This window comes from Artemia franciscana, chromosome 17, assembly GCF_032884065.1.
Source record: "Artemia franciscana chromosome 17, ASM3288406v1, whole genome shotgun sequence".
NCBI lineage: Eukaryota > Metazoa > Arthropoda > Branchiopoda > Anostraca > Artemiidae > Artemia > Artemia franciscana.
In genome coordinates, this window is record NC_088879.1 from 25257873 (window position 1) to 25270637 (window position 12765).

At 36.0% G+C, this 12765-nt stretch overlaps 1 protein-coding gene across 1 annotated transcript in view; it reads right to left on the reverse strand.

The window, feature by feature from the left end:
- LOC136038050 (intermembrane lipid transfer protein VPS13D-like) overlaps nt 1–12765 on the reverse strand; it is a 214910-nt gene that overhangs the window by 164012 nt on the left and 38133 nt on the right. The window contains exon 7 of the mRNA XM_065721001.1: nt 4690–4899. Within this exon, the coding sequence (XP_065577073.1) occupies nt 4690–4899 (210 nt within the window). The remainder of the gene's footprint in view (nt 1–4689; nt 4900–12765) is intronic.

Here is a 12765-nt window from a genome sequence, read left to right on the forward strand (position 1 = left end):
ACTCCCGGCGGAAGACGGTAAGTCAGGAGATAGGTACCTGCGCAATGCGGACCATTAGTCAACATGCGAAAAATTTTATTTGTAGTATTCATTAGGGACGTCATTCAAAAGATATTGAGCTTACAAAAGATGAGACATGTTGACGACAGAGCAAAAAGGGGGAAAATTAGGTTTGGGTGGTTCAGTTGCTAGCAATGGCCGGTCTTTTTTCTTATAAGAAAATTTTCTAAACGTTCAAGAAACGACAAGAGGTTCTCACATAAAGAGTCTAACTTTCCAACATTTTTGTAAACGAGGAAAATAGATTTAATAAATCACACAAAAAACAAAATTTCGACGAATTTTGAGAACCAAAAAATAATTATGAGAACGGATAGAGTAAGTACCTCCAACGTACTAAAATTAGTAGGGTAGAGAATTAAAACAATTTTAAAAGTAAAAATAATTCCCACTACACCTTTAAAACCTTCGCACCGTGTCTGCAATGTCCACAGGCATATGCTCCCTCATCTGCCAATTTGCACTTACAGCTTTTTAGCAACATTCTAAAAATAATGCGAAAATCGCACCAAAAGTAAAGAACAGCTTTGGGACCATACCATGTACTAAATCTTCCGCACAGTAGACAAAAGCTTACCAGTTAATTAGTTCCCTTGCTTCATCGAGCGCTGTGTTTCGCTACTGAGTGGCGACATTTCGAAACGATTGTGATCGTAAAGCCATTAGAGTTTGATCCATATGGAACTTAGGCTAAGATGAATTAAATAAATAAAAAAACAGTTGTTTTCAACTGAAAGTAAGGAGCGACATTAAAACGAACATAAATTATCCCGTATATGAAAGGGGCTGTCCCCTACTCAACCCCCCGCTCTTTGCGCAAAAGTTTTTTATTGTTTTAAAAAGTAGAGCTGTAAGAAAGCGTCAAGCTTTAGCGTAAAGAGCGGGGCGTTGAGGAGGGGACAGCCCGTTCATATACGGAATAATTTCTGTTGGTTTAAATTTTTAATGTTGCTCCTTACTTTCGGTTAAAAAAAAACTTTTTTTATTTAATTTCTGAACGTTTTTGAATAAATTAAGGTTTTGATTTTGGCTTACCGTACATGAATGATTAAAACAAAATTAACATTTCAATTTTACTTTTTTTGGTTAAATGTCTTTCTCAAAGTTTTGGTCGGACGATTTTAAGAAAAAATGCGTGGGAGGGGGCTAGTCACCCTCCAATTTTTTTGGTTATTTAAAAAGACCACTAGAACTTTTAATTTTACGAACTTTTAATTAACTTCTAATTTTAATTTTACGAACTTTCTTACGTAACAAACTTCTATTCGCATATTTATATTACGTACATGAGGGGGTTCGCCCCCTCATCAATACCTCACTCTTTACACTAAAGTTTGAATTTTGTTGCAATTCTTTGAGAACGACCCCTGAATCAAAAAGGCCTTTGAATTAGAATAAATAGCTCTTTTGAAATTACTAAAAATAATTAAGCGTAAAGAGCCAGGTATTGAGGAGGGGACGAACCCCCTCATATATGGATTAATTTCTGCTCATTTTAATTTTTAATGTTACTCCTTACTTTAAGCTGAAAATCCAGTGCCCCCTTCATGGAAATTCTCGTCCCCCATGGTGAATTTCTCCGTGAAAAGATCCTCTCAAATAACCCCCGACCACCCATCACCAGAAAAAATCTCCCGTGAAAACGTCAATATAATTCTCAATAACCAATACTATATGTAAACAATTCGCAAAGTTAATAATTTGCGGCCCTTCCCCCCCCCCCCCCCCCCGGGGACTGTGAGATTAAGCGGTCCTCAAAGACAGAGTTATTAGATTTTTTCGACTATGCTTAACAAAATGGCTATCTCAAAATTTCGATCCAGTGACTTTGGGAAAAAATGAGCGTGGGAGGGGTTCTAGTTGCCCTTCGATTTTTGGTAACTTAAAAATTGCACTAGAACTTTTAATCTCAGTTAAAATGAGCCTCCCGGGACATCCTAGGACCACTGGGTCGATACGATCACCCTTGGGGGGGGAAAACAAATGAACACACATCCGACAAATTTCTACGTTTTTACAGATAGGAGCTTGAAACTCCTAAAGTTGGGTTCTCTGATACGGTGAATTTGATGGCGCAATTTTCACAAAGATGCTATGACTTTTAGGAGATTTTTCTCCTTTTTTTTTTGAAAATAGGGCAAATTTTCTCAGGGTCGGAAATTTCGATGGATAAGACTAAACTTGATGAAACTTATAATTTGAAAATCAGTATAAAATTCAAAGATATTTTTTGAAACAATATCGAAAGACAGTTTTTGTATGTATTAGTTTCTATTAAAAAATCCTTATTTAGTGTTTTGAAAGTTTCTAACTCTATACTTACAGTTTTCTACTAAGAATTGCTTGATGTGAAGTAATATTTACAGAGCATCAACCTAGAGTTTTATGCTATTTTAAACTACATTCTAGTACAAGAGTAAGCTTGATACTGAATTATTATACTTTTCAAATAGTTCTTGCAAGAATTGCAGGAACTGAAATTTCTGCCTTATTGTTTTAAGGTGACTCAAACTTGTTCATTATTCAAACAAGTAGAAATGTCTTCTAAAATCACCCAGAATGACATACCATCTAATATTCAAATGCAACCAGAGCTATATTTAGGTTTAGTAGTGTCTGGGGAAGATGTAATAACATTGCACCCCTCCTGACTCAAATAAAAACAAAGACAGCCAAAACAAAGTGAAAAATTTGATCAAGACAGGCAACTCCTCTGCCTTGCCACCTAAACAGGCAACTCCTCTACCTTGCCACCCAATACAGCTGCCCTGGTTGCCCTGTCCCCTCTGAATGTAATTTATTATGTTATCACAAAAAAGTAATCGATGCTGTTTGTCGAAGTAATTTGTATTTCAAATATAAAAAAAAGCACGAAAGGTAAATGCTACTATCATATAATAGCTGAGGTAGATTTATATCAAAACATTCAAGTAAATTACAAACCTACTAGGTATCTTACCTTAGCCTACATAAAGTATCAGTTGAAGTCATTGAGTCTGCAAAACAAATATATATTATACTTTCTTTTAAAGCCATTAATATTTAACTTCAAACTGCTTTATGATCAAAATATCCTGGAGTGCCAAAAATTCTAGAAACATAAAGACTAGGCCTAGCCTATCCAATCTCTTTTCAAGAAGCATTGTTTGAAATTATTTTTCAAAGGGAAGAACTTTGCTGAACTAGGTCCCGATTTCTTTTTTACCAGAACAATCAATAAAACAACACTTTCTAAGATTATATGCGGATTTTTTGCTCATTTTTTGCTGTTTATCAACACATGTTCTTTATTTTTAAAACTGGGTATTTTTTTTTCCATCACTTTCCTGATGGAATACAGTATGTAAACTGGGGATCTTTCTCCCTAAAACAATGAATTATCGGATTTTCACACTTATTTAAGACGTATATGGCTCTGTAAGTTTCATCTTTACCAATTTAATGAATAAGTTTTCATTTTAAGCGTCTTTGGTACTTTAATAGTTTTAGTGCAGTCCTAAGGTTATAATATTTCAAAGAAACAAGACAACGTTGCTATAATTTCATAGCTGAGATCCAGCTTTATGCACCACTGACATACATTTTAAATTTTGCTTTGTACTTTTTTTCAGATTGAAAATATGTTGAAAATTATTGAAAAAGGCAAAATTTTCTCTGCGTTTTAATGAGTTAAGACCATTCTCCAAGAAATAGTCCAAGTAATATAAGCAACTTGCAGCCCCGGTTGTCAGAAAATATTTATATTTGGACAAAAGATACGAATATCTTTTTTTCAATCAGCAGTTTATAAAAAATAGGCTATCTTGTTCTTCAGAATCAAAAGTAAATGCAGTCATAAAAACAGGCTTACCGTTTTTTTCTTAAAGTTTAAATGTTCGACTGATTTTATAGACATAGACATAGACATTTTTATTTTCATCCAAAACATATAAATTAAACAAACGATTTACCATTAACGGTCACTCTTAAGACAAAAGAGTCCTGACTGTGGCCACAATTTTAACGGATTCTGGTTGAATGAACATATATGCGCATTCCTCAATCTAAATTTGTTTTTCGGTAAATAGGTAATGACGGTCAACTACCAGTGGCAGTTGGTAAGTAAAGTAGTTGGTTGTTAGTTGGTAAGTAAAGTAGTTAGTAGTTGGTAAGTGGTAGTGGTAAATTGGTAATGACGCTCAACTACCAGTGGGTAGCTGAGGCAGAGCATAGTATTTGATTTTGTCTAACTAGGCGAAAAAATTAATTTTCTGTGTTTCCCAATTTAATTCTTAACGCAGCTACTACTTTTCCCTAGTTTACAAATCTACTAATATGTTTTTCTGACACCATGAGAGTTCTGATGAACACAGATATTAAGGGAAAATTCAATTCAACAGAAACTGCTGTTTCTATTTAATGTTTTTGAAAAATTACTAAGCGAATCATTTTGAATCTATGTTCATAACACTTTCACCTTTTTAGGGAAACATTACATTCCAATTGGAAAGCTTCAATTAATTATCCTAAGAACTAAAATGATTTAGACAAGTTAGATGATCAGGGACTTTATTTGGAGGATCTGTGGGTCTATATCCCATCCTCACATGCCAAAATTTTAACGGCATTTTAATAGATAACTGAATTTACCAATAACGTCGAGATTACTGAACTGTAGATTTGCAATCCTTATATGTTCCTGAGATTCATTGGTTGGACAAAAGGGACTTATTTCGGTGAATTCAAATGAAATCAGGGCATCCACATCAAGACTGCCATCTAACGGCAGCCCACCTGAGTTGACCCGAGAAAGAGGAACATGTTTAACATCCAACATTGCTGGTGATACCGCTCCAACGTCTACAAATAATAGGACGGTTAAGTATTATTAAACAGAAGAATTACAAAACTCTTTGGATTAAAGTATAAGTATAAGTATTATCATTCCCCCTCTCTTTTGTGATACAGCAGTCCTTACGATACTTCCTTATGATACACAGTCCTTATAATACAGCAGTCCAAATTTACAATGTTTTAACTGTGACATACTACTAAAATTGCACGACCAAAGGATGATTGTGAAGCAGCTAAAGCAAATTAAGTGCACCAAAACTACCCCCCCCCCTCCGCTTTAAAGGCTATTAATACACAGCTCTAGGATAAGGGGTATTAGTCAACTTTCTTGTGGTGCCCCTGAGAGTAGTGGGCACAAGTAATTTGCCTACTACTGCTAATTCTGGTCAAGTTAGCCACTGGCCGTCTTCCTCTATGGTGACCAGTAATGATAACCCAGTAACGTCTGCCAAAATCACACCTGAGAGCTCTATCTCCTGGAAGTATGATGCGTCAACCACGGTAAAGGGAGAAATAAGCTTTCTTGCTGAGGTTCTGACGATTAAATGCCTCTTGCCACTAACGGCTGACTAGTTGCGAGTGGTTGTCCCTTTATTTTGATGAACGAATGTTGCCTGCCCAAGTCAGTCTGAAGCTGGCAGGTAGGGTTCTCGGGATGGGGAAGAACATTGGTGGATACCTAGATACCACTGAGGAATACTAAAAAAAAAAAACTACCATTATAAATTAAAATTTCAAATTTAGGCCTATTGGAAAACCCCGAACGTAAAAATTGTTTCTCTCTATAACAACTCAAACTCTATTAAAAGTTGAATTTAATAAAATTAATCGTTTTAAATACAACAAAATGGGGCACTGTAAACAAATAAACTGAAATATGGAACAAACATAGAGAGCCAAAGAATACTTATTCCGAGCTTTTAAATTCTTAAAACGAAAGAGGTTAGGTCTATTTAACATTATTCTGGTCTTTCGAGCCAGAAATGAAGACATAATATAATCAAGTTTATTTCCAATTTATCGAATAGTTACGCCTGCATGTAGAAGGAAAGGATTACCCTTCCCTCGCTCTTGGTCCAAAAGACCCCCCCCCCCAAAAAAAAGGAAAAAGGACCCTAAAAGACAGTTTTTGTTTTTTCAGCACCCTCAAAAAGCTAAAAAACTGTGTATCCCTCTGTCAATGACTAATCTATTAAAAGCAAAATAACAGATATAAAGAGAAGAGTCCCCTTTGAGCCATAATAAAATGGAGCAAGATAAAAAAAATGAAGTAAAGTGTTGGATATTGTAAAACATACTTTAAACATCTCTTATCGTATTACCAAATTTGTTCTAATCAAACGGGTAGACGGCAAGTGCAAGACCCTTTCTAAATTGACAGACGCAGAAAATACCGATCGTTGAATACATGTTAATCACATGATTTCAGGTTTGAATAACAACATGGCTTAACTAGGAGGAGCCTCAGGTCATCACACTTTCTCCTGGTTAATAGATAACCAATAGATATTTGAACTAACCCAAAAATTTCATTTTCATGCCATAGTTCTTCAGTTTCCTAAGAGGAGATCCTTCCAAGCAACCTTGGAGGTATTCCCCCCACTATCTCTACCCCCATGTCTATTTACAAATTTATTTTCAGGGTTTCATAATTCGCAGATTCCTTACCAATCTTAGCAACTCATATTTCCTGACTGATTTTGATCATCGATGGCAAAGCAAAGATCTGCAAGAACTTTTAAATTGAATTCAGAATGCTTAAACATTAAAATGGCGAAGGGCATTAAATACCGAAGGATATCAGAGAAAAATGTTTCGCCTCTCGAAAGTTAAATTGGTGATAACAGACCCAGAATTTGTCTTTTATTCTTTGGGAAGAGGAGGGGTCTTAACTTGAGAGAAATGCCCAAAAACTATCATGCATCCAAAGTGGAAATGGAGTCTATTTCAAGGAACACATGTGATAAGAAAAAATAATGAGATTCAAGCTTCAAGTGGTAACCCCCTCTCCCTCCCGAAAATCTGCATAGGTACCGGCCTTCCATGAAGTGCTCAAGGACAGCCAAGAGAATTTTGATAATAAATTCACCAAAATTTATGGTTTAGGACTTTCTTAAGACCATAACAATTTCAATGATTTAGATAATATGAAAATAGCGACATGGAACGTTAAGACGTTGAAAGATATTGCACTGACGAAATAACTTACGAATTCAGAAGTTTTAGGAGCTCACCTTCCAGGGCTAGGAACCAAGAAATTAAATAGTACATTTTTGTTTATTCAGGTAGGAAGGATGGGGTACATTGACAGGGAGTAGGGCACATGATAAACAAGGCTTAGATTCTATGTTTTGCTACGGTTGGGAAGGTATTAATAATAGGATTCTAGTTGTCACCTTATGAAAAAAAAAGTATAAGGTGGCAGTTACAGAGGTAAATGTTCTAGTAGAACTGACTGATGGAGGTAGTATTGACTCAGAAGAATATTAGGTACAGTTGCAAGAACAAATAGATAAAATCCCTAATGAAAACATAAGATATCTTTGGTATTTTATTACGGGACTTTAACGTCTAGATTTGAACAAAGAGAAATAAATGGTTTGCTGGCTTAGGTGAATTTGGTGGGGTAAGGAAAATAGCAATGGAAATAAACTGCTACAATTTTGTAAATAGCCTTACGAGAATCTGGTTCCAGCTAGAACAGTATTTGGTCAAAAAATGGCCCATAAGTACTTAGATGATGATAAGACAGCCAACCATATAGATCAAGTTTTTGCCAATAGTAGATTGGCAAGACTGATACAAGACTCTAAGGTAAACAAGTGCCGTTACTAATACGAAAAGTAAAGATCACCATCTAGTAGTGTCAAGTGTTAATTTAATGCTGAAATTTAAGAAGAATGGCTACCTTCCAGGATTTTTATGACGTTGATAGACTTTAGGTCGAGAATTTGAGAGAAAATTTTCAAGAACAATTAGATATGAAACTGGAGAGTCTAGAACTGGACAATCTAGAAGATGGTTAGAATAAATTTAGGAAAATAGTTTGCAAAATAGCATAAGACGTCTTACAGAGGAGAGTGAGAAACGCAGTTAAGAATATTAGCGAAATTGCTCTGAGCTTGGTAGAAGACAGAAGGAGTTACAAGAAGTTTCTAAGTGATAGATCTTACAAGAATAAAAGGAAAGTAAGGAAAGTTGAGAAGATGCACCAAGGCAGCATAATAGTAAGATATTGTACTGGCATGGTAAGAAATTCAGAGGCAGTAGTCAGGCTTGTTTTGTCCAGCTAAAGATAGAATTTCGGCCTCAATTGGTGATGAAGGAAGTATTAATGTCAGATGGGAAAACATTTTGAGAATATGTTAAACTGTGATAGAGTTGTAGGAAATGAGGAAAAACCGAAAAATTCAGAGAATTTGTAAGTGACTGAAGATTTATTCGAAGGTAAAGAATAAGAGACAGTGCCATAGTCAAAAGATTGATACCTTTAGTCGTCAGTTGTATTGATTATGAATAAGCATCTACCTTATAGAAAAGCTTTAGTAAAGATCCTATCCTTGTATAATATACCAGATAAGTAAGTTAAAATTATCAGTGGTATATACAATTATAATATTGTTCGTGGTTAAGGTAGGAAGTGCGATTAACAGTTGGTTTGGTACGAAAACGTCCGTTAAGCAGGGTTGTGTACAACACCATTTGCATGGCTCATTTTGACAAACTTTGTCCTAAGGAACAAAGTAAAGGCTAAGGGAGAACATGGTATCAAATCGTAAGGTAAGACACTCCCAGAATTAGATTATGTAGATGATTTGAGCGTCCCATTATATAATTTAGTGAAACAATAATAACAAAATTTTTAAAATTATTTATAGCCTACTATTAGTTAATTAATTTATTTATCACCCACACGATCACAAAAGTAAATATGGCAGAATAAGAATAAATAAAAAAAACACGAAGAGAAAAACAAATACACACACAAAATCAACGAAAGAAACGGATAAGATGGTGGTGAGGGGATAGGCGCGCAGAAGCTGTACTGGAGTTTTCTGTGTAGAATCTCCAACTTTAAAGTTATATCAGGAACTGAAAATTTTCTAGCAAGAATCCGGTTTTCTGTCCAAGGTGGAAGATACCGAAGAAATTTACAAAATTGGAAATAAATTATCCGGATTATTTTTAAATTAACTTTCTTAAGAAGGGGGAAAAGACCTGAAGCATAAAGGACAGAATGATCACAGAAAGTAGAATAAAGTTTGGTCAGCGCACGTCTATTATACTTCCCTCTGTTTGCAACAATCTTTGCATAGCCAATCTGGATCTTTGTACTTACATCACAAACAGTAGGCTGATGTAAGCTCGAAAGATTGTTAGTAAAAGAAATACCAAGTCAACGAATACAATTAACAAGAGGAATAGTGAAGTTATTATAGTGAAGGGGAGTAGCAGTAGTACAGTAATAGGGAAGAAACTCACATTTTGCTATATTAAGTGAAAGATCAATGTCAGAAAAAGCATCAGAAACTATAGAGATCATTTAGGAAAGACCCTTTTTGGAACAGCTAATCAGAAGCAAGTCGGCAGCACATACAAGATGAGAAACATCCGCAATACCAGAAAGGTAAATACCTAAAATCTTAGCCAGCACACTAGATATACACATTTAAAAAGCGTAGGGGACAGAACACTGCTCTGCCTAACTCCTCTTCGTACCCTTATAATAGTATCTGGTGCAGATTTTAATTGAAAAAAAAAAGAATTTGAATACCAAAACCTAAGAAGCATTATAACAGAGAGATTGACTTCAGAATTATGCAGAGAACCATTTCCTTTTGAAGAATTATCAACAAGTAAAGAAGACGGAATCTTATGGGCATGCTGACAACCCACCCCATGCTGAAAACCAAATTGGTTCTCACCTTAATTAATATTTTTAGTCAGAAAACACAGAAGAATATACTAAAAAACCTTGCTAATGTTACAAGAAACAGTAGTAGGTCGATAGCAGGAACAATCAGTCGGTGACTTTCCCCTTTTTAAAATTGACGAAATAGTGCCAAACAAAAAACTCTCGGATACGTATGAAGTACATAGACACATTTGAAAAAGAAGCTGAAGGTGAAATGTAAAAGGGGTGCAATCAATCTGCATATGCATCTTAGAGATACCATCAATATCTATTGAATCCGATTTTAAAGTTTTCAGAGGATCAATTACGGATGAGAAACATATGGACACTATATGGCGTTGCGAAAGGGTTGTTCTAAAGAGGGGGATAAGAAGGCGAGTATATACAGAATGCACTAAATTGTTAATCACCGAAAAAATCGAAGAATAATGTTTATACCAAGCTGAAGGTGGAAGGCAGTTACTTGTTATAGAATCATTTAACTTGTCAGAATTGATCACTCTTCGCCAATCTTTCCTACTTACAGGGAAACCCATACCGCGGTAACGTGTCTACCTCAGATTAAGTTTACAAAAACTTGCCCGATCGAATTCATTCCATATCTAGAGCCATAGCTTTACTTTATTTTTTATCGACTTTAAACAAGGGTCCATTGATCAGATAGGCTTTAGGGTTTTTTACGAATACGTTGCCGAGGTACGGCAGCTTCTTCTGCCTTTTTCATACACATCACAAGTTGGTTATAATAACAGTCAACATCAGCTTTACCATTCGTTGGTACCTAGTGCTGAAGAAGATGATATGAAACACGTATGGTAGAAAGAAGGGTTTTTCAAAGAAGAGATGTAGAGAGGTATATGTGTTTTGCTCCAGTTGCTTTTTTCAAACCACTTCGATTTTTCTCGTAAGATTTTTCTCGTAAGAAATTGATTTTTGGTGGCTCAATATCCATTGTTAATGTTGCTGAAATTAGCATGTGGTCAGTATTTTGCTTGTTAACATGAACAGTAGCAGGAGAAGAGATAATACCAGGCGAGCAAATAATATGATCCTTATCACTTGTAATTCCAGAGTGATGAACAAATGAAATTTTTGAGATTTGGGCACAACGCGGTACGAAGGAAGACACTCAAACAGCGAATCACTTCTCACACAAGATCGATTAATATCAGTATTAAGGTCACCAATTATTATATACTGTAGAGAGTTTGACAGTACATGATTCACAAGGTTACAAGCCTTTACAAATTTAGTCAAGGATCTGATCGGGTATCCTTCATATGGGCGATAAGAGTTTATAAATACGATACCGCCGAAACGCACGGCCCAAAAAAAAATCGTCGGAGTAGAAGAGTACTGGGGAGGGCAGATGGACGTCCCGTTTAAAGACACACGATAGTCCACCGGAAGGGCGACCGCCAGTAACTTTTGCAGGACTCAGGAACGCAGTATGATGCTGACTTCGACGTAAAAATTCAAACTTGAAGCAGTAAGAAGATGCTCCTGGAGACATACCAAATCGTAGGAACCGTACAACTCGTCAATAATAAAATCCTTATCTTTAGTGCCGTTTATATTAAACGAAATAACTGAGAATGATCCACTCATGGTTGAAGGGTGGAGTTGCGCTTTATCTGAGTTTTAATAACAGGGCAGGAAAAACTATAGGAAGGGTGTTTCTGGCTGCAGTTTGCACAGTTCGGATCAGCTATGCATGGCTCAACTTTTGTTGATATGAGCAGCCCTCTAAAATGAGCACGTTTTGGGAGAACGCTGGGCAGGAGTTCTGCAGATGGTCTAGTGATCTAGTGATCTACCCAAACAGCGTTTGGGTAGGTCCTTAAACTCGTAAACAGGAAAATTTCATAACCCACCCTGGGGCCATGCTTGAAAAACATATATTAAGCAGAAGAATCCAAAAATTCGAGTTTCACAGACTTAGAGTGGCCCAATCTTCTAGCATCCTCGATACCGTGTTGGCTTTTGAGTACCATAATATCTACATCGGTAGGAATATTACGTGATATACCAAAAAACCGCTTGGAAACCACTTTTGTTGTAGTACTGGAGATTACATTCTGGATTGACGAGCAGAAATCCTCCGTAGCAGACTTGTCCATATTGATATACCACTTGTCATTGATGGATTTTACGCTACGTACTAGTTCATATCCAGTAATCTGGTCTATAGCAGCTTTTTGCTTAAGACATTCCCAAAACAACTTGATGGAGCTCATTAAACTTTGAGAATAGGGAGGTGTAGGCAGCGGCAGGGAGGCAGGGTACTTCTGTAGGACGCTTTATGACGAAATTCGAAACACCAGTGTCAGTCACGTCAAGAGATTCATTAGAGTAATTATGCCGCTAAAATGGCTTACCAGTGCACTATTTCCCTTTCAAATAGGGCAATCTTCATGACCTAGACTTAGCTGCCACAATAACGTCTTTGCCACCTTGACCAAATTAGTGTAAAAAGGATTCCACTCCGTGCCTTTGAATCACGTAATCCTCTGCACCAATTTCAAAATTCAGTACCGGTAAATAAACAAGGAAGGGATTATGCAGTTTGAGGGAGACACCATTCCCCAAAGACACAACGGCCCTTGCGACAGAAATTTCCCCTCTTCAGCTTGCTTGTTGGTAAAATAAACGATTCAAATGATTCAATAATAATAACTCAATAATTCTTTTCTATAGTTCTTAATGCACAACTAGTTCTTTTGATAATCCTCATACGTAGTCAAGGTTACACGTCACTATTATCCTTAACCAATTATTGCGAAACCTTGAATTATAATGAACTAGTTTTCATTAGATAAAGGCTTATACCAGAGTGTTGAAATAGTTCACAAATCTTGAGCTAAAAATAGCTTACTGAATTAATAAGCTCATAAAATATCAAATTTAATCCAGGTGTGTTCACTTTGAACTCTGAATCAATATTGATCTATGAAAGA